Source organism: Protopterus annectens, chromosome 14.part0, assembly GCF_019279795.1.
Source record: "Protopterus annectens isolate FY-2018-M chromosome 14.part0, PAN1.0, whole genome shotgun sequence".
Classification (NCBI taxonomy): Eukaryota; Metazoa; Chordata; order Ceratodontiformes; family Protopteridae; genus Protopterus; species Protopterus annectens.
The window spans coordinates 282,566,944-282,590,211 of record NC_056748.1 but is presented as its reverse complement, the minus strand read 5'-3'; the positions used below and the strand labels follow the sequence as shown (position 1 = coordinate 282,590,211).

General features: G+C 40.6%; 1 protein-coding gene across 5 annotated transcripts in view; it reads left to right on the top strand.

Annotated features, from left to right (window-relative positions):
• Positions 1-23,268, top strand: part of GBF1 (golgi brefeldin A resistant guanine nucleotide exchange factor 1) — a 4,751,435-nt gene that overhangs the window by 2,049,115 nt on the left and 2,679,052 nt on the right. For all 5 annotated transcript variants that reach the window (XM_044055999.1, XM_044056000.1, XM_044055998.1 and 2 more), the window contains one exon: positions 10,088-10,186. In XM_044055999.1, coding sequence (XP_043911934.1) covers positions 10,088-10,186 — 99 coding nt within the window. The remainder of the gene's footprint in view (positions 1-10,087; positions 10,187-23,268) is intronic.

Genomic DNA, 23,268 nt, shown 5'->3' with positions numbered 1-23,268 from the left:
TTCACTGCTCCAATACTCCAATACACTCGGCCTTGGATTTCCTAGCCGAAATATTTCACTCAGGATCTTCTTCCTCCACAGTAAAAGTTCAGCTAGCAGCCATCTCAAATTTTCACATAGGCTTGTCGCACTCCAACATCATGTCCCATAAGCTTTGCAAGGCATTCCTCAGAGGTATCTTTTTACTCAGGCCTCCGATCAAAGACCCCCCACCACAGTGGGATTTAAACTTAGTTTTAGCATCCTTTATTCTCCCTCCCTTTGAACCTGCGGCCTCCTGTTCCTTGAAGTTACTTTCCTGGAAGACACTATTCCTAGTCGCCATTACGTCTGCTAGGAGAGTATCTGAACTTCATGCCCTCTGCATTCGCCCTCCTTATTTAGTGTTCCACAAAGGCAGGGTTTCTCTAAGAACTAACCCGTCTTTTTTACCTAAGGTGGCTTCTCAGACAAATTTAAATCAATCTGTTGATCTTCCAGTTTTCTTTCCTATTTATTCAAACAGGGCGGAGCAAAAACTACATTGTCTGGACGTTCATTGTCAGCTCCGCTTCTATCTGGACAGAACTAAACAATTCAGGAAATCTGATCAACTCTTTTTATCTTATGCTGAGAGTAAAAAGGGTCTTCCGGTATCTAAAGTAACCCTGTCTAGGTGGCTGTCTTCTGTGATTACCTGTATTTATCAGCTCAGAGGTAAAGAATTGCCTTCTAGGCCAAGAGCCCATTCAACCAGAGCGTTGGCTACATCTACAGCCTTTCAAGCTAGATTACCAATAGACACTATCTGTGCGGCTGCCACATGGGCCTCTCATACTTTCGTTACACATTACAAATTGGACATGGCCTCCAGAAACAGGGCAAATTTTGGTTCCACCGTTCTCAAGAGTCTGTTCCATTGAGCCACCCAGGATGAAGGTGCTAGGGACGCGGTCCCATCCAGCAAGAATGAAGGCGAGATTGACAACTTAACATTGAGAAGTTATGTACCTACCATAACGTTCCATGTTAGTTGTCTTCTCTCACCTTCTTTCTTGAGTCCCGCCTACCATCCCCCTAGCCTGGACAGACCAAGAGGTTTTTCCCCTTCTTTCAGGGGACCTTCCTTGCTCTATTCCTAGCTCAGACAGTTGGTCCTGGGGTAGATACAGCTTCAGGTAGTGATATTTGGGGAGTTCTTCTCCTCCTCCACCTCAGAGGGGAGACTGAATTGGCTATGGTTTCTTAGCTACCAAACGAGATCTGGGTAGTTACCGCCTAGCATCATGGGATATAGGGTTGCCTCGAGCTGGTAAAATTAGCTCTCGAGCTTTAGTATAGGCCGAGTCGGAGCCGAGGTTCGGCTCCGAACCCATCCAGCAAGAAAGAAGGCGAGAGAAGACAACTAACATGGAACGTTATGGTAGGTACATAACTTCTCATTTCATAAATAAACATAAATTTCTAACCTCTCTGTTAGGCAACCTATCAAAGGTGTTTAATGCCACAGAAAACCATTCTAAACTTATATCATATGGTATAAATGAAAATAAATCTTTAACATCAATGGTCACAAGCAATGTCTCTAACTGTTAAAAGTTACAAGATTAAAGTATGTTTACCTGAAAAAAAATTCAGTTAAAAGTCAGTGTTTTTAGTTATTAAACATCATGGGTAGGGGAACCTCAACAGTGATGAATTTACTGTATGCATTAACAGTACCAGTGAATTATTGAAATTTACTCATGAAAAGAATGATCAAGAGATTAACATTTTGGATGTGATGTATAAAAATTTGTTGAACAAGAAATTTGAATCATATATTTATTGTAAACCTACATTTTCTAATTCTTATTTATTTTTAATAGTTACCATCCTTACAAGCAAAAATATAGTTTGAGTAAGGGAAAAATGGTTCGACTTTCTCAGATGACATCGGAACAAAATAGATTTTTTGCTGAAATGAATGTACGTAAAAAATAGTTCTTTAAAAGAGGTTACCAAAAGGTACTCATTGAGAAGGAAGAAAATGAGATATTAAGTAAAAGGGAATCATCATTTAAACCTATCCTAAAGGGGGGTCTTAAGTAACAATGACAGCATGGATGTTAAAAGATTTGATAGAGCAATGGTTTTACTATTCAGTCACTGTAGTATGAAAATCAAAGAAATTATGCTGAAGAAATACAGAATGCAGATTAATTCTCATACAAGTTTAAGAAATAAACTATGTTGTGACATTAACTTTATTTTTAATAGAGGTCTGAATTTAAAAGAACATCTTGGAATTAGGTAATAACACTAAGGGGGGGCTGCTTTATGATGATTAGATGTGAGGCATGCCCCTTTTTACATTTATTAATATGGTGGATTAAGTAGAGGTGGTCAGTTACCCAAGAAAGATTTAATGCCATGGCAATTATAACTCTAACACTGCAGCAGTAGTTTATTTAGCTGCATGTAAGGCATGCCCAACATTTTATATGATCAAAAGTGAAAGACCTCTAAAATGGCATATTTATGAACATATATATTGTTTACACAAGAAGGATAGCAATAATGTATGGTGTAAGTATTCCACACTTTTCCCCAATTTTAATAAATTTGTCTTTTTTTATATTTTGGAGAAAGTTGCACCCAGTTGAAAAGGATGTGATTGGCAAGCTATTATTTAACATAATGAGTTACACTGGCAGCTTTTGTCTCCTGGATTAAACAGTATCTAGGATTGAGAGCCACAAGGCTATAATGGTATATCAGTATTTTGAAATTGTATGTTTTTTATTTTGACAAGAATTATATATTTTTAAAATCTGATTTGATTAATATATTTATAGGGATGTTCCGTTTAATGATATGAACAGGAAGGATTTATTTTATTGGTGAGTTCTGTGATCATATGATAGTATTAGTCTAGTTAAGCTTTTATTGTGTGTTATATTTATTCTGAGGAAGCCCTGAATTACTAGGGGACAAAAGCATTAAATAAAATTTGATTAATCTGATTGTCTTTTTCATTCTTCCTCACTAATGGGTCTGGATTCGATCCTCAGATACTACAGACTTCAGATCCAACTCTCCAGCTCCTCCATCTACCCATAATACCCCACTCCATCCCCATTACCTCAGATCTCGTTTGCCGCAATCGTGGTTAGACGCAGGTTCCACTCTCGACCGTTGTAAGAGAGAGTTTTTTTCCTTTTTTTTTGAAATTGCTCTTTATCTCTTGTCCTTTCTCTAAACCTCCATGTTTAGTTTTTCACAGTCATTAGGATTACTCTCCTTCATTTTTCTTCTCTACCTGCAAATTAGTAGTTTTTCCATAACATTGTTGGTACTCTCTTTTTACCCCTTTTACGGGGTAATTTCTGCAGCTACCATCATTGATAAGGCTTTGCTTTTTCCTTTTCCTCACTTTTTTTTTTTTAAGTAAAAAAGTTGTATATTTGTTTCTGCTGATATTTTTTTCTTTTTACAAGGCCATGTCTGAAAAACCTGTGTGTTTTAAGAAATGCACTTCCTGTGGGCATAAAATCCCCAATTCCGATGCCCACAGGATGTGCATTTATTGCCCGGGACCTGACCATCTGAATACAGTCTGTTCAGTGTGCTCCACCTTTAAACCCACGGGTTTAGCTGACAGGCATAAGAAATTGATGACAGGTGTAAGAAATTGATCTTGAAAGGTTTCCTACATGCTACTTCTATGTCCGGGGCTCAAACCCATTCAAAATCAGTTTCTTCGGCTCATAAGAAAAGGTGTCCTCCAAAGTCCTCAAGGTCTTCCTTGGAGTCTGTGGAGAAAATCTGTAAGATCATGGATCCGGCATCTTCGGATCCTTTATCTCTCAGCCAATCCTTAGATCCAATGTTTTCGGCTCTGATAATCATATCCTCCTCATCAAAGACTTCCATTCTGGATCTGAAGTCCTCTGATCCAAGGTCCATTGCATCTTTGTAGGAGCCGTAGAGCTGATGTTGATCTCAAGTCTGTTTCACCATTTTTATTTGAATTGTTTGAGACTCTGAAGAAACATTCCAGGCCTCCCTTCCACAGCGTCTTGTAGGTCCTCCAGAAGTTTATCAGAGGCAGATGTGGATAGGATGATGTGAACGTTTATCACGGCTCTGATCAAGATGGGTGTCCTGCCAGCTCCATCCCCTACTGGGTTCATAAGTATACACTCTTAAGTCCATTTTATCTCCTTTTCCGATCCAACCCATGGTTTTGGAGCTCCAGGATTCGAAATCCCAGAAAGGTTCAGCATCAGATCTGAGGAAGGTTTCCTCTTCTATTTCGATGGGTTCTTCTCCAACACCCTCTGATCAGAATGGGTCTTGGCACCAAAGTGTCGTCATTGGATCTGAGGGGGTGGGTTTGGCTCTGGCTCCATTGTTGTTTGGATCCATCCCCCCCTTGGAGCATCTGCCTTAGGCAGTTTTATCTGATTCTTCCCTCAAGGCTTTGATCTGGGAGTGGCCATGATCTACTTTCCTTGGAAACTTTGGTTCTGAGGGGGTGGGGTGGAGTGTTTCATGGCCCTTGGCCTTTGAGGTGATAGAAGGGGCTTTTCCTCTCCAGAGAGAACTGTCCTGTCTTGTTTTAGATCCTACCTCTTTACCTCCATTGGTTCTGACCTCGGTGAGTCAATCAGGCCTATTCCACAGGGACAGTTCCAACAGTCCTCCAGTCAGTTCCAGTAGAGGAGCTTTCCCCTCTTCCGACACCTGTCCAGAACATTCCACACGAGGATGTGTAAAAGGAGAGACAGATTCCCCCTTGGAGTCTGTCATGGAAGACACCAACTTTGATGAAGGAGAAGGATCCTCCAGGTCACCACTGGATGACATCTCCTTTGGAGATATTCTAGAAATTCTGAAGCAGAAAGGTGGTTGGTTAGCCCAGACTCCTTCTCTTGAAGAGTCTATGTTCTTGCAGGGTTTTGGTTCTGTCCCTTTTATGTCTTTGTTCACCCCACCCACGGGCGAACTAATTGACCTGGTTTCCTGCTGGACATGGAAGGATTTGAATACTGTCGAGTCCATTCCCAAGTTCTCTGACAAGTTCTTAGCACCACCTGCAGACAGACCACACTGGAGCAAAGGAGTCTCAGTTGATGCTATGGTGGTGTTGGCAGCAGCTACTAAGAAAGAGATACCAGATCAGAGCTCTACTGTCTGCTCACCCAATAAAGAGTCAAGCGAGTTGGACAGATTAGGAAAGCAGGTGTTTGCCTCAGCAACCTTTACAATGAGGTCACTTAACTATCTGGCACATTTTACTAGACTTGAGAGATATGACTGAGGAACTCTCAGTTACTATGAGTCCATGTCTGCTGAGGATTTCAAGAGAACATCCTCTCAACTGGACACTTTTTTTCCGTATGAAATGCTTCAATGAGGTTAATCGGTTATACAGCTGAATGTATCTCATGAGCATCTGGTCCAGGCATCGTCATATGAAAACATGCCTAGATGCGTCTATGCGACTTTGCGGAACCTTCTAAGATTTTTTTTATTAGCACCCTATTCGATGGCACTTCCTTGTTTGGGCCGTCAGTAAAGGACATGCTTACCCACAAAAAAAGGATGTAAAGACCATGACTGGTGTAGGGGTCAAGTTTTCTACCCCTCAGTGGACTTTCTGAAGAAACTGGAGAGGTGATAAAATGTGGTTCCACAAATCTCAAGGTCCTTTCTAGGATTCGCATGGAGAAAATTCCTGCAAAGGCACAAGGTGAAATTTAAATGGCAGACATTGCTGTAGAGGCAGAGGAGACGCACAAACCAGGGCTTTAGAAATTCTTTTTCTGATAGGCTTTATCAGTGTTCCTGAAGTGCTGCCTGACTCACTTCTCTGAAGGGAGTTGTGGGGTTGATTCTCTTTGCATCTAGACAAGCATCGCAAAAGATTCATGGGTGCTAAGTGTCATGTCTGGAGAATATTTCATACCAGTTTCCCTTCTTCCTCATCATCAAAGGAAGAAATCTCCCAACATTCCACCCAGTCAGAGGAAGGCTGCAGCACAAGAAATTCAAAAGCTGCTAGGAAGAAAAGTCATCCAAAAGCACCCACCAGACTGAATAGGATTCTGAACTTATTCACATTTCTTTTTAGTGCCAAAGAAAACGGGGGACCTCAGACCCATTTTGGATCTTAGCAGTTTGAACCAGTATGTAATGAAAGCAAAGTTCTGGATGGTCATGGTTCAGTCCATTCTACCTTTTTACTCAGACTATTAAATGTGCTGTGTAGATCTTCAGGATGCATACTGTCATATCAAAATAGACAGACAATCCAGAAGGCATCACCACTTTTGGCTGGGAACCAGTCATTACCAATTCAGAGGTCTGCCCTTTGGACTTACCACAGTCCCCAGAGTGTTTACCAAGTACATGACAGTAGTTGCAATTCACTTGAGACTGAAGGGATTCCAGGTGCTTCCATATCTAAATGACTGGCTTATGACCGCCCCATCCAAGCATCAACTTCAGCAGGCCGGGAACTATTTACTCCAGATTTCTGACTTCTTGGGCATTATGGTAAATCTTGTCAAATCGAAATGTGCACCAGTTCAGAGCCTGGAATTCATCAGGACAGTTCTAGACACATCTACACAAATAACTTCCTTGCCTATCCGTCACATTCTTTCTGTCAGGAATCAGATTCAGGCTATTCTCTCTTTCAGCTCCCCTAGCAAGACTAATGCTTCAAGCTTTAGAATCAGTGGCAGCTGCCATAGTGCTACTTCCTCTAGCGATCTTCTTTATGTGAGTTCTCCAGTGGTCTCTTGCTGTATAGTGGTGCATTATACATCAACCCCTGTCTTTTTAAGTAAAGCCCACCCCTGTTTGCAAGCTACACATTTGCTGGTGGATACAATCGGACAATCTTTTTATGGGCAGACCTTTTGTACTTCCAAACCCAGTAGCCACAGTGACCATGGATGCTTCTCAACGGGGGGGGGGGCATTTCTTGGAAAGATCTGTCAAAGACATGTGGTCCCCCCAAGAGACCAAGTTGCATATCGATGTCTAAAAGATGAGAACAGTCCATCTAGCATTTCAGGCATTTCAAGATGCTCTTCCCTTGAGGACTATTGCAATTCAGACTGGCAAACATGACTAGTCTTGTACATCAACAAACAAAGAGGAACCTGATCTTTACCCCCCTTTGCAGAGAGGCCATGAGGGTTTGGGAATGGGTGATTTCATGAGATCACTTTCTTGTTGTGACACACATCCCAGGAAAAGCCAACATTCTTGTTGACAAACTAAGCAGATGCATTCCTATGCCTCATGAGTAGTCTCTTAGTAGCAAATATGATTTTCAGGTGTTCGGGGCCAGCCTTGCTGTGACGTATTTGCCACTGTTCTCAGTAACAAGTGCAGCAAGTACTTTGCTCTGATCCTCCCCGCAGGGGGAGTCAAGGAGAGATGCTCCTCTTCATGCTTCTCCCTCAGGTCTCCTGTATGCTTATCCTCCTTTTCCCCTGATTCCAAGATTTTTGCAGAAAGTAAGCAAGCTGGAAGAGTTCAGTAATCCTCATTGCCCCCCTTCTGGCCTTGGCAAGTATGGGTTCTGCAGTGTCATCTTCACTATCCTCCATGGATACTGGAGCCCACACAGGATCTCCGCTCTCACCCATTGGGAATTTAACACACCAGCATTTGGTCCCGTATGCTTTCTCCACTTCCAGTAAAGTTAGAAGGTCCAGGCTTTCTTTCCAAGTTTGTGACATTGTTTTGGCTTTTCAAAAGAATTCTATCAAAAAGGTTTATAGAAGCAAGTGGAAAAGGTTCTCTGTTTGGGCATCTGATGACATTGATCTTTTTTTCTGCTCCAATTTTGACTGTTCTTCCATTTTTGACAACTCTTTTCAATAATGGTGATAGTTTCTATGCAGTTAAACTTCAGTTGGCAGCAATTTCATATTTTCACATAGGAAATAGATTTTGTTCATTGCTTTCTATAGATTGTGTAAAGCTTTTATGAAAGGCATTTTTCTGCTAAGGCCTCCAATAAAAAAGCCCACACCTCCTTGGGATCTTAAGGTAGTTCTTGAAGGTTTGACACAAAAACCCTTTGAACCTTCAGACAAACCTGATCTGAAATTTCTGTCGTGGAAGACAGCTTTCTTGATGGCACTTACTTCGGCTAAAAGAATTTCTGAACTCCAGGCTCTTTTGGTAAAAACTCCTTACATTATTTTCCACAAATATAGGGTTTCTCTGCAAACTAACCCTTATTTTTTTCCTAAAGTGACCTCTGAAAATAACATTAACCAATCCATTCACTTGCCAGTTTTCTTTCCAAATTTTGCAAATAAAGAAGACTACTACGTACACAGGCAATTACCTTTTTACCTCCACAGGACAAACCAGTTTAGAAAGTCAGACCAACTTTTTTTTATCTTTCTCTTCAAATTGCCTAGGCCAGTCTAAAGTTACCCTAGCTAAATGGATTACAGAGTGTATCTCATGGATTTACTCTTAGAAATGTATGACATTACCAAAACCTCCACGAGCTCACTCAACCAGATCCATGGCTACTATATCTGCCTTTTGGCCAAGAACTTGTATTGATGACATTTGTGCAGCAGCTACATGGTCCAAGACTCATACCCTTGTTTCACATTACAAATTGGACATCATATCTAGAAATAGAGGCTAGTTCGGCAGTACTCTGGAATATCCTTCCATGAGTGCCACCCAAGGTCAACATAGCTGGGCACTCTGTCCCATTAGTGTGGAAGAATGAAACTACATCAGATTTATAAGTGAAGTACTCACCATAACTAGGCATCTGTGTTGTCCATTTTCATTCTTCCTCATCTCCTCTCTCATCCATCCCCCATCCTTTTTTATGGAAGGTCCTATTGGACTGTGTCTGGAACCTACAGTTCCAGGTTTGAGCACTATGTTTTCTATCTTCTATTTCTATTCATCTTTTATTGGGAGATAGAGCAAGAAACTCAATCTGAGGTGATCGGGATGGAGTGGAACATTATGAGTAGAAGGAGGAGCTTGAGAGTTGAATCTGAAGTTTGTAGTATGCAGCTGAGTCACATCAGAGGATCGGAATCAGATCCATTAGTGAGGAAGAATGAAAATGGACAATACAGATGCCTAGTTATGGTGAGTGCATAACTTAACATTTTTAATTCTATGTTGGTTCTCCTGTGCGTCAGTCATTAGGCAGCTTTTATTGGTTTTAGTCTGGTATTTCTCTGACTGGTCCATGTTTTTTTACTAATATTTTTCTTAGTACAGTGCCACTTTTTTCTTGCAAAGGTGTGTTATTTTTCTGTTAATTTTGTTGATAAGCACAGCTTCTTGAAAAAAATTCTTGAAGCTGTAAACTGCTACCATGATGTCATGCAAGACTGAACCAACACTGCCTCATTACCTTATGTCATTGTTTGCAGAGTATATTAACTCATTTACTTTTGTGTGTAGTTGTATACTGCGTATCATTCTTATTTTACTGCTTTTGCTACGTACAGCTTGTATTTTCTTTTTACTCTATTTCTGTATTCTTAGTACCTATACATGTGGACTAAGCCTGAAAACAGTTCATGTGGATTAGTGCACATCCCTGGTTAAAAAATAAAATGATGAATTTGTCATTTATTTATTTATATATTTCTGTGATAGCTGCAGTAACAGGTGAGTCTTGTTTCCTAGTAAATGAAGCTTTTAGGTATGTCTCAAGGTGGAATACCCTACACTGAAAATTGACAGATGGTGGGGATTCATTATTGAAACAGTAGTGCAAGTTGATGTTCTTCTTAAAAAAAGTTATTTTGACTCTTCAGAATGCTTTCGTAGTATATGGAAATCGTTGCCCATACCTACACTGATATCATTCTGTGGGTATAGTCATAAAGAAAAAAACTGAATAGACAATGAAAATATCACATCAAAAAATGTGCCATAATCTTCATTTGTTTTCAAACTGCCGGCTACTTTAACATAAAGAGTATAACCAGAAATCAGATTTAATTGTAAAAAAAAATATTTGAGCACTGCAGCAGTACACATTGCACTTTAAACGTATTGTACAGTTATGCTTCAGCATATCAAATAACTTCTTTAATTTTTGTAGCTACTAAGTGCAGAGCGCTTGAATTTGTATGCAGCATCACTCAGGTTATGTTTTCTTCTGTTTGAAAGTATGAGGGAACATCTGAAGTTCCAGCTGGAGGTAAGTTGTCATTTTTATTGTTCACTTCATTTTGCACTGTTGAAATTAACTGCATGCAAATTCCTATTCCCATAATACATGTAAGGAAGATGGTATATTAAAAAAAAAAAAATGCAGTAGCTAAGAATTACATTTGAAGTTCATATTAAGAGCATATTTTAGAATACTTGCCCTTCTTGATTTCCAAATGCACACCATATCTAATTATGATGGATTCTAAATATAACTGAGAGCCTAGCAGCAACGAAAAAATGTGTTATAAGAAGATAGTGGTGAATCTTGAAACTTGATGTAGTCCTGATAGTGTTTCTGCAGAGGGCTGTTCCCTACATCCCTTCTTGCATATATTAATTATGGGGCTGTTTTACGTTCGAGTAAATAGAATACCCTGAGGTTCTGAAACTGCAATGCTACTACATCTTTTCACAGAGTTGAACTGCCTTTCCAAGGATCGAAGGTGCGGTCCTCAGACATTTCACCAAAAACCTATTTCTGAAGAACTGTATAGCTATACTGAGTTTTAACTTCACATTAATTGAAATTTCATTTTTAATTAAGAAGTAAGCCTTGGTTTCTAAACATAAGTATATCCACATATGGGGCTGCTGCTAGCCAAAGTGACTGGAAAACCAGTTAAAGTATAAGCTGACTTTTGTATGCTCTGATTTGGGTTGTGGTCAGTTATGTTAAATAGGCATGAGCTACATTGTTTGACAGACTGGTGATGATCTTTGGGGGATGAGTAACCGTGCATTGTAACATTTGAATTCTACTCACTTTAGTTGTGTGACCTTCTGGCCATAAATTGCAAAACTCTAAAGGCTTCTTTAAGGCAAGGTGCAACACAGGTTTCACTCTGGAGTGTAGCTACATAAGTACATGTGTGGTGTCTTTATGGGTCTACTTCTAAATTTTGAACTTTCAGAACATCAAATTGCTTATGGTCAAGACCATAAGATCTACATTTTGAAAGTATGAAAGTTAAATAAAAAAACATTGTTTACGTTTTTGCAGCGGGGCAAGCCCTCCACACCCCCTGCTTATTAAATATACCAACTCTGAGATACTACAGCGAGGAAAATGTTAACTATACTGTTCCGCACTGTACTGCAATCTCCATTTAAACAGTTCGAACTTTCAAAATGTCAATCTTATGGTCTCGACCATAAGAAATTCAAAGATGTTCATCGTGTTACCCTGCTGCAGTCATCACACTTGGGTTATCCTGTCATCAGGCGGTCCTGCAGTCGGCCTGAATTCCAAAGTCTTGGTCCGGCATCGGTTGCTGTCACTTCTTCCCTGACGTCAGTGCGCGCCAGGGGTATATATGATGCATCCGACGCCATTTTCTTCAGTCTTTCTTGCTGCGCGGTGCCCGAAGCAAAAGCAGTTCGCAAGTGCCGGTCGGTCGACTCCTGAGATTTTCGAAGTCGAATTTCAGATCCGAAGTCTTCAATAAAGCTAAGTACCCCGTTGGGGAAACTTTTCTTGCCTCAGACCGATGTCAGATAAAGTTAACAATTGTATTTCTTGTGGGAAGCAAATACCTCATAAGGATTTTCATTCTTATTGTGTACCTTGCCTAGGCCCAGACCACGATGTCACTGGTTGTCGCTTTTGTGCTAGGTTCAATAAGCAAACTATAAAACGACGCTTTGATTTCGCACGACACTACTTCGGTAGAAAATTTAATTACACTATGTCGTCGGAGCAACCGACTACCTGCGTGCACAAAAAACGCAAAGATAAGGACAGGCAGCCTAGACCCAAGCCAGACTCCGAGGCCTCGGCTGGTCTGGTCTCCGGTTCACCGGTTTTCAGTGAGGACCTACGCAGCCCCTGGCTACCGTGGAATTGGAACCCGAAACCGCTTTGGATCCTATGGCGGAGAGTTCTAGGCCGACGCAACCTTTTTCTTTAGGCCCTACCGACGACATTGCAGAAAGAGAAGCCGGTGCTGCAGAAACACCTTCGGTTTCTGAAGGTGTCTTCAGACCGACGACGCTCACCATAAAAATGTATCCTAAGCTTAAGAATCCTCTTAAACCAAAAAAGACTGCACTTCAGTCTCCAGTTCAAGGCCCCATGCCTAAGAAACAGATACTTAAAATGGCTGAAGATTTGATTTCTTTAATCAGGTGTTCCCAACCCTCACCCGACAAAAGGCCTAGACAAGAGGAAGATTATGCCTCCTCTGATCAAGTGTCTATTTCCTCAGGCTCCTCTGAGGAACAAGATTACTCCTTTCCCCCTTATGAAGATTCTGATGCTGAGGATTCCATTCCCTCAGCTTCTCCCCCTGAAGACTACTCCTTTGGGGAAACTTTACATACTATGAGGGAACATTTTCACTGGGAAGGTCAGGACTACTCTGACTCAAAGAAAAGGCTCAGAGAGTTTCTTTTACTCCTCCAGCACAGACCTCTTACTATCCCCCCAGTTTTAGACATTGTGGATGATGTTTACTTAGAATCCAGTTTGAACCCAGATTCTCTGCCTCCTGCTCCAGCCAAACCAGACAGATACTATAGAGTGCCTGACTCCCACAAATTCCTTTATAAAAGCCCTGTTGCTGACCCAGAGACCATCTCCCAGGGTCCCAAAGGGGCTAAGGCTTCTATGGCAAAAAATCATGTACCCTCTGAAAGGGACTCCAGAGCACTAGACAGGTGGGGGAAGAAGGTTTACACCTCAGCCACTCTAGCTATGAGAGCACTAAATTGTCATTTTCACATGCTAAAATACCAGCAATTTCTAATGTCTCAAATAAAACAAAAGATGAGCACACACCCTCAACCGTCTGAATTGAAGGAAATGCAGGATCTGTTGCATGCAGCTGAACAGGTGGGCAAGCATACTTTACAATGTGGATTTGATTCTTTGGAAGCTTCCTGTAGAGCAGCTGTTACTGGGTCTGTTATACGTAGGCATGCTTGGTTAAAGGAACAAACTCTGCCTGATCATGTTAAAGCAAAGTTACTAGATGCTCCCTTACAGCAGGATGTCCTATTTGGAGTTAAAGCAGAAGTAATCTTAAAGAAAATGGAGGATAAGGCAAAATCTATGCAGACGGTCAAAGATTTCTTACAGGTTCAGCCCCCTCGCTTCAGCAGAAATTGGCCAACAAAAAATTGGTCCTTTCCAGCTACTGACAGACTTCAGAGGGGTAAATACAGACACCCAAGAGGCAGAGGACAACCACAAACCCACTGCAAACCTCGACAATGGGGTACTGCAACACAGAAGGGAGGAGAAGACAGGCCCCAAACTACTAGAAGGCAAACACAATGACTTAAACCTCATATGGCCAAGCAAAACTCTCTTTGCAGCTCCCTTGGGAGGAAAATTAGCACTTTTTTCAGACAACTGGCGCATCGTCACAAAGGACAAATGGGTCCTGTACATTATTTCACAAGGATACAGATTCCATTTCCACACCTTGCCAACGATAAGAGGAATGCCAAACCTGCCACAAAATCAATGGGCAGAGGCACAAAAGCAAATTACAGCTCTCATGGACATGAGAGCCATTCAACTGGTATCTACACGGGAGCAAGGCCAAGGATTTTACTCAAGACTCTTTCTAGTCCCCAGAAAGGACAATGCTTGGAGACCAATTCTGGACCTTTCAATTCTAAACACCTTCTTACAAGTACCCAAATTCAAGATGCTAACACTACAGCAGCTTCTTTCCATGTTGGGCAAGAAAGCATGGCTAGTAACGTTGGACCTCAAGGAGGCATACCTGCATGTCCCTATCAGACAAAATTGCAGAAGATACCTCCGTTTCATTGCAGGTTCAACCCATTACCAATTCTCTGCACTGCCCTTTGGCTTATCCACTGTGCCCAGGGTTTTCACAAAATGCCTGGCACCAGTAATTGCATACTGCAGACAAAGAGGAATTCAAATATACCCATAACTGGACGACTGCCTCATCCAAGCAGAAAGCAAGGACATCCTCTTACAACATCTGACTTTTGTAAAACACCTTCTAAGTTGACTAGGGTACACAGTAAATGAAAAGAAATCAAAACTAGTACCCTCACAAAATATGACATTCCTGGGTGCCAGCTTGAATACAATGGCCCAGATGGCTTATCTCACGCCAGACAAACAACTACAACTGACTCAATATTTCAAAACAATGGCAACAAAGACCTAACTCCCTGCAAGAAAAATTCTGCAGGCCTTGGGCTTCATGGCATCTTGCATACTACTAATACCATTTGCAAAGCTGCATATGAGGAAATTACAGTGGTACCTAAAAAGCGTATGGTCTCAACACAGCCACAGCTTGGACACAATGATCTCTCTCATTCCCTGCCTTCAACAAGAGTTTCTATGGTGGTCACAGGCATGTCACCTCAACAAGGGTCAGCCTTTCACATTGCCAGGCAAACTATGACAACAGATGCATCGGACTATGCCTGGGGGGCACACATGGAAGGACAGTGCGTTCAAGGCATATGGACTGCAGATCAAAGGAATCTGCACATCAATCAAAAAGAAATGCTAGCTGTACAGAATGCCCTGACAGCCTTCAAGGACCTCTTGCATCCAGGACAGCTTACAATAAGGACAGACAACACCACAGTAATGTGGTACATAAACAAACAAGGGGGTACACACTCCTACCCTCTATGCAGGCAAGCAATGACCTTGTGGAACACAGCACTGGCTTACCAAGTTCAGCTACAAGCTCAATTCCTGCCAGGAAAAAAGAACACATTGGCAGACGACCTCAGCAGAAACATCATGGATCCCCACGAGTGGAAACTGGATCCACAAGTATTTGCAATGATAACTCAAAAATGGGGCCACCCAGACATAAACCTGTTTGCCAGCCCCCAAAACTATCAGCTAACAAAATTTTGTACAAGGACGCTTCACCATCAAGCTTGGAAAGTGGACGCACTCTCATTCAGTTGGAAAAACCTGACAGTATATGCCTTCCCTCCATTGTCCCTTCTCACAAAGGTGCTGCTGAAAGTCAGGAAGGAGAGACCCAGAATGATGCTTATAGCCCCAGACTGGCCACGCCAGCACTGGTACCCACTACTAAGGAATAATGCCCAGGGCCCACCTTGGATTGTACCACAAATTGCTCATTTGCTCACACAGCAGGACAATCAGATTCTACACAGCCAGCTCAAAACCTTAAATTTGGCTGCATGGCAAATCACCTAAGCAACCAGCCAGCCCCTCTTCCTGAAGCAGTTATGGATGTTATTCTGGAAGCTAGGAGGCCCAGCACCAGAAAGGCTTACTCGGACAAATGGAAAAGGTTTTGCGCCTGGAACCAAGCTAAAGGCCAAAATACTCTTCAGCCTCACATACCTCAAATTCTACAGTATTTAACTGAGATATTGCACAAAGGACTTTCTTTTTCATCTATTAAAATCCATGCCTCAGCTATTTCAGCCCACTACAACATGGATCCTCCCTTATTTTCACATCCGCTTCTAAGGCAGTTTCTCAGAGGGGCCAAAAACATTAGGCCCCCCAGGAGAGCACCTACACCAACCTGGGACCTCAACTTTGTTCTGGAAAAACTTACGCTACCTCCTTTTGAACCAGCTTTCTCTGCTGACCTAAAGTTTATATCATGGAAGACTGCCCTGCTGCTAGCAATAACTTCAGCCAGAAGAGTCTCAGAGCTTCAGGCACTAATGGCAGTAGAGCCTTTCCTCATTTTCCATCAAGACAGAGTTTCTATGAACTAATCCCTCCTTTATGCCTAAGGTGGTATCCAGTGTGGCTCTAAATCAAACCATCCACTTACCCACCTTCTTTCCAAATCCACAGAACAAAGGAGAAAGACTCCTGCACTCCTTGGACATTCACAGGCAACTACGTTACTACTTGGATAAAACTAAGGTTTTCAGAAAATCTGACCAGCTCTTTGTATCCTATGCTGCAGCTTCACAAGGGAAGGCTATATCAAAACAGACCATTTCCAAATGGATAGGACATTGCATTCGTTTTTGCTACACCCATCATGGAAAACCAGTTCCTGCTACCATAAGGCCCCACTCTACCAGGGTAGCAGCTACATCTACAGCCTTCCTCAGGTGGGTGCCAACCAAGGATATTTTGGAAGCTGCAACTTGGAGTTCAGTACACACCTTCACCAAACACTACCACTTACTGCTTTACTCTAAGACTAGAGCTGGCTTCGCCAATGCAGTTCTGCAGGGCCTTCTAGCCTCCTCTAACCCCGTTTGACTCCACCTCCCATCCTTAGCTTTGGGATTCTACCCAAGTGTGATGACTGCAGCAGGGTAACACGATGAACATAGTACAGTTTTGTACCTACCATAAATGTAGATGTTCGAGTGTACACCCTGCTGCAGTCCAGGTTACCCTCCCTCCATCCCATCTGACCTAACTTACTAAAACTTTACAGTACCTTAAAACCTGATACTTCCTTTGTGATGTATTTACTTATAGCTGGAGGGATGTTTTGTTTGTGGTAAACGTTTTAGATTGGTACTATTTACTGACCACCTTTTTGGGGGCACCTGACATCTGGGGCAAGAAAAACTGAAGAAAATGGCGTCGGATGCATCATATATACCCCTGGCGCACTGACGTCAGGGAAGAAGCGACAGCAACTGACGCCGGACCAAGACTTTGGAATTCAGGCCGACTGCGGGACCGCCTGACGACAGGATAACCCAAGTGTGATGACTGCAGCAGGGTGTACACTCAAACATCTACATTTATGGTAGGTACAAAACTGTACTTTTTGAAACTTCGAAATTTAGAAGTAGACCTGTCTTTATATATTTGATATGTTCTCTTTAGTTATTCTTGCCATTTTGGGTGTCTCACATTTTCTGACTCACTAGATGGAAATTGCATTACATAATATGCTAGTTTTCAACTAGTGTTTCATTTTTTTTCCTTATTTTTTTAATCTTTTTTTTGTACATTGTTATTTTAGAAAGGCAAGTCCAGCAACAGGTATGATTATGGTAAGCATACATTACTTGAAAAGACTTCATTCCATAGCTATTAACTTTCTGTCTCCAATGTGTGGAACACTAACTCTCCTAATGTGGCACACATGGACAAAATGTGAAACAAAGCAGTGACAACTAGGAGGTTCACAGGTTCAATAAGAAGGTGTTTTATGTCGATGAAACATCAGTCAGTATTATTTATCATGCATAGATGCGCTGCGGTGGTGGTGCTGCGGTAGCGTTGTCGCCTCACAGTTAGACGTTGCCCGTTCGATTCTCAGAGCGTCTTCTGTGTGGCGACATGCGTGAATGGGCATTCCTTCGTTGAAGGTTGTGCATTAGGCCCGGCAAGCCAGCACGTAAAAATCTACTGCCAATCATTAGCGGACAGGAGTTCCGCTGTGGTGACCCCTAACCAGGAAAAGCCGAAAGACACAACAGCAACATCAGTATTCTCAACATTGAATGTGTGACTGACCCTTTCACTGTGGAGGAATGGCATGATTCTTTTTAAGACTCAAAATGAGGATCTTTCCTCTTAATGAGGTACACTTGAGAGGTATGCTTCATTCATGGTGCCTTTTTGTTAGACTTGAATCATAAGGAAGATTGTGATGCTCATAAGTTTAATCGGGCCACTGAATTAAGGTGGCAGAAAGCTTTTTTGTTATGTTTTTGACAGAGAAGTATATGTTTCTGTAGAAAACAATTTTAAGTGATATTCATCTGAGATCCCTAAAACAGTAAACAAAAGTTTAAAATCTAAATCAAAATATGGAGGACTCCATTATAAAGAAGGTATTTTCCCTCTTGGATTCTGTAACTTGCATCCACTGTTGAGACAAGCACTTTTTTGTCACCCATTCCCATTTAAGGGGATTCAGAGTTATATTCCTGGAGAGGCTTTAGCAGTAAAGGTGCATACGTGGATCTACTTCTGTGTATTGAAATCTCACTTAGTCTAATGATGAGACGACTTGCCAGAAAATTTAATTTTAAAGAACACCTGAATCACCATGATTTAACCACAGGAAACTAACCACATGACCACCAACACTGTAAAAAGAAACAGAAGGAAATCAAACCCACCCAAGTGGTAGGCTTTGCCCCCACACCCCCTAACTAAATATGCCAACTCCGAGATTGCACTGTAGTGGAGAAAAGGGCAAAGTTCACCATGGTGGCCATGTGCTTAGTTTCCTGTAGTTAAATTATGGTGATCTGGGTGCAAGTTAAACTAATTTTTTGGCAACATCGTCTTGTCATTTTGTAGTTGATTAAGTGGGAATTTGGGAAATAGAAGTAGACCTGCATACATACCTAGATAACAAATATTTCAGATACAAGCAGTAATGCCCTTCTTTTCCCATAATAACGATCTGAGTTGTTTAAAAATATTTAAACCAGTGCTTGCTTTAATATAAATTGATAGGGTATTCCATGCATTAGCTAATCTTTCAGAAAACCAGTCAAGCATCGCTTTTTCCTACATATTCTCTTGCATAGGTTATCTGATGATTCTCTACTACTCTTAGATAACCCCAGACATTCCTAGATGTAGTTGTTGCAAAATGTCTTGTATACCTGAATAAGGTGTCTCAAATATCTGTATGAGACACTGTACAAGTTCAGATATTTTAATGTTTCATAACCACATTTTCACATCCATGGATGCTCTTGGTGTATTTCTGCTGCGTTCTTTCCAAATTATTCATGCTTGCACTCTTTTCCAAATTACTTATGCTTGTTCTCTTAAAGTTTCCATATTATTCTATTCTCTAGTTTGGGACTACTGTAACTTACTGACAATGATTTTATCATTTCTGATTTCATAAACTTTATAAAACTATAGGCTGTATAAAAAGATTTATAACTATTGTTAACCAATAGGATATATGATCAGAAAAACTCAAAGCCAGATCTTCCCACATGCCCAGGTCCTTAAATGAATCCCCGGTTTCAGTCAGTGTGTGCTGTATTAAATATTCAGTCCGTCTCCCAAATCTATGCTTAATTTTTGATGTACTTATAAACATGTCCTCCTGTGCCCAAGTGGTGTTTTTAGTCTAGTTCTTTTGTAGATATGCTCTTTCTGTAACAAATGTAATCAGTTTGCCCATTTTCAAATCATCTGCTTGCAGACTGTAAAACACCTCACATAGAACAGATAGATAAAAAAGTTGCAACCTAAATAAGTATGGGCCTAAGACACCCTGACTATAACCTAGAATTTCACCTCTCCATTTGGTATGTGTTACTTGCCATAGCCTATTAGTCAGCTGTGCAGCTATTCATCTCATCAGGATTGCATCAAAACCTACTTCTGATTTATTAATTAGTATCCTGTGTGTGACCCTATCAAATGCTAAAGTTTGTCTATATAAATTACATCACACTGCATTTTTTTTTTTCATTTATATGTAGACTATCATGTTACTGGTGGTTATAGATCTGTTTTCAACATATGCATGCTAATATATGATTTCAAGTCCCAACATTTCTAATTCTGGCAATAATGTATCCAAAATAACCTTATCCATTATTTTTGCACAGCAAGAAAGTAAACTTATGGATCTGTATGATCTGGATATGGATCTGTATGATCTGGATTTGTCATATACCCTTTCTCTTAAAGATGGTTTTAACAAGTGCATTTCTCCAAGCTCGAGGAATCTCCTCAAACTTAAATGACTTAGCGAATAACAGATACAACGATACTGCAGATTCGTGCTAAAGTTTTTTTAGGTCATTATTATTAATTCCATCTCCTCCTGTGCTTTGTTTGGGTTTAGTTTGCATAGTTTGTTTATAATATAATCTCATTTAATTTCAGAATCTGAAATTATTTGAATGTGACTAGCGCAGTTTGTCATCTTTTTTTTGTGGAGCCAATCGGTTTTGCATAAGATTTTGTAAGTCTGTCTATGACATGTAGAAACTACACACGGTTTATTGATTTGTATGTCTTTACTTATACTCCATTTCTTATACTGTCATGTCTCATCTTAATTAAGTATCTTGTTCTTATGGAAATGTATTCTCTTGACTTTCTGTGCGTAGACCTTGATGTTTGTTTATTTAATTTTACATTTGTTTACCGGGAAAGTCTTGGAACAAAGCCAATTTTCAGCGTGGGCCCAGGAAGAAATGCTGCAGACGCATGTCTTAGTTATTAAGTATATATATATATTTTTTGCATTCATTCGCTTTCCTCTTTCAAAATTTGCCACATTCCTTCTGCAGTTTTTCCAATGAATGCGTAACTCCAGTTAGTTTCCATAATGACTGTTGTGTGCTCATATAGTCTGTTAATGTTATGTACATTGGTTTAGATTTCAGTTTGGCAGAATTATCTAGCAGTAATTTGTGCGTTATAACCATGATCAATGTACATCAACAGTGGTATAACTTGACATAACGTTAGCAGTTGTTTTCTTAGGAACATACAAGTAGAGTCCAGTATGTTCCTTGGTAGGTTTGTTTACAGTCTATAGCAGCTGTTGTCCCTTAATTTATGTTGCAAATAATGTCCTTACTTAGTTGTTGAATCAGTATTATTCTAGTCTAATTCTGGTAGATTTAAGTCTCCCTCCTGTGTTTCATGCAAGAAATTTATGAATCTTTCTAGGTCATCCTCACTTGAAGTTGATATTCTATACATTACAACAATTATCTGCTCTAGAGCTGTATTTATTGTCACAGTTTCACAATCTGCAGTATTGGTGCTATCATTGAACATATAATAATCACAGGTTTTCTAACTATTTTTAATCCCTAGTTTAACAAACACTTCCACTTGATTTTTTTGTTAGAATGTCAGTTACAGTAAACACATTTGTATCTTGACAGAACTGGTTTCCAGTCATTGTTTTTTAACCATGTTTTGCATACAATTACAACACCAATCTTGTGGAAAGTAGCACATTTTTTAATGAAAAAACTTAAATTACTAATGATTCCAACATTAACAACCATCAAAGATGCATTAGTTTTTGTTATCTGTGAATTAAGTTTCTGACCTGGAAAAAGTCCTGTAGTGTTAGTCAAATGTTGCAATATCTTCTGGAAAAATTATCTTCCTTTGTTTTAATAAGTGGACTTCATCCTTTCTAAATACAGCTGTGCTTGAGATTAGGCTTGGATGTTGGCTGTTTTTATTCACGTTGACCTGCCTCTCCTTTCTATATATGATTTGTGAAAAAGACATCCTAACATGTGTACAAGCTTGAAGCTCTCTAGTAACTGTCCCTATAGAAGAGATCATTTGTACCAACAGGCTTGTGAACAACTCCATACCTCCTTATCTTAATGCATTCTGATGCTTTACTCACATCCTGTATTTTTGTTTCTGGCAATTCTAACACTGTTTGATGTTCATTATCCTCCTGCAAATGTTAAGTATTAGTTCCTGTTATAATTGAATCTGAAATTACTGGTATATAATTTTTGACCAGAGCTGAAGAATCTCCCACATCTAATTCAATAATATCTGTTTTATTAGTTGTTACAAAGAAACGGTCTTCATCATCATTAGTCTTTTTACTGTCATAGTTTTCACTGGTTATTTCTCTTGTATGCATGCAGTTCTCATCTAATAATGTTTGTACTTCCGCAGCTTGAGACATGTCAGTTTTGATTTTTTTTTTTTTTGGTATAGTAATGTTCCTTAATCCTTCCAAGTTCTTTACTGGCAGTGGACATTTCCTTCTCCAAGTATATTCCGTTTATACTTTGCATAATATTATTTCAAAAGTCTAGTTGTTAATATATGTAACAACAGTTTTCCAAGCTAAGCCAATTACACAATGACTATCAACTTCATTGTCTAGATTTAATATTAATAATAAGTAAATCTTCATCTTGTGACATGAGGAACACAAGTCTTCAATATTACCAGAGTACAAGGACAAAATGATTGACTTCAACAATTGGCTAAGCTTCTGGTGTCATTCTAAGCAGATCCAGTATCTGTCTGCCTGGGATGACATGATCGACAGATGACAATGCTTTGCCAGACATGGCCTGCACCTGTCGCCCGTGGGATTCTGGATACTGGCTAAGGCTCTTGCCACCCCTATAGTGCCTTTTTTAGGTAAGGTTCAAATGACAAATTCACCACCGTAATAGGTACAAGCAAGCAAAATCTGAGGGTAATGCTACTCAATGCTAGAAGTCTAAACCTCAAAATGCATTTACTCGAGGCACTCCTTAAAATGGTGAATATCAACATCTGTGAAGTGACAGAGACCTGGTTCAAGGCTCCAGAGAGCACCCCTGCATTACCAGGCAATAATGCATACCACACCTTTCGGCCACCTGACCTGGACAGAAACACTAAAGGTGGAGGCGTGTCCATATTCATTAAGGATATCCACACCTCCAGGCTAGTTGCTCAGCATAATGCATCCAAGATTATCCAAGTGCAACTAACTCTGGGCAAGACCGCAATCCAAATTGTAACTTGCTACAGTTCCTCCACCATGCCCCAGGATTCCCACTCCTCATTTCTTGATACACTGGAAAATATTAGGGTACAACCCAACACCCTAATAATGGGTGATTTCAACTACCCCACCATTAACTGGGAAAACTACTCATGTACCAACACTTGCTCAACGTTTTCTGGAATTCATAAATTCCAATGCCTTGGATCAACTTATCCACACCCCCACCAGGGGCAGCAATATCCTAGACCTGGTTATTACCAACATGGGCGACTGGTGTTCCACACCAGAGGTCAATTCCTTGTTGGTCAGATCCGACCACAAGCTAATCAGCCTAGTCATCCACATCCCGCCCCCACCCCCATTAGGGAAACCACCATAAAAAATGTCTCCAAAGCCAACTTCATGCTTCTTAAGACAGAAGTGGCAAACTTCACAACACCCATGCAGACGGACAGTAGAGGTCCAACTGCTGAATCCTACACAAATGCACTTTATAAGCACTTACACGAGTGCATGGATCATGCTATCCCTAACAGACCCAAGATGCTATCCTCCAAAAAAAGAAGCCGATCTGGTAGTCCCCTGCCATAAACAAACTCTACAACAGAAGAAAGAAACTGTTGCAAAAAAGATAAAAATCCCATGACTGGAAGAACTCCCTGGTCAG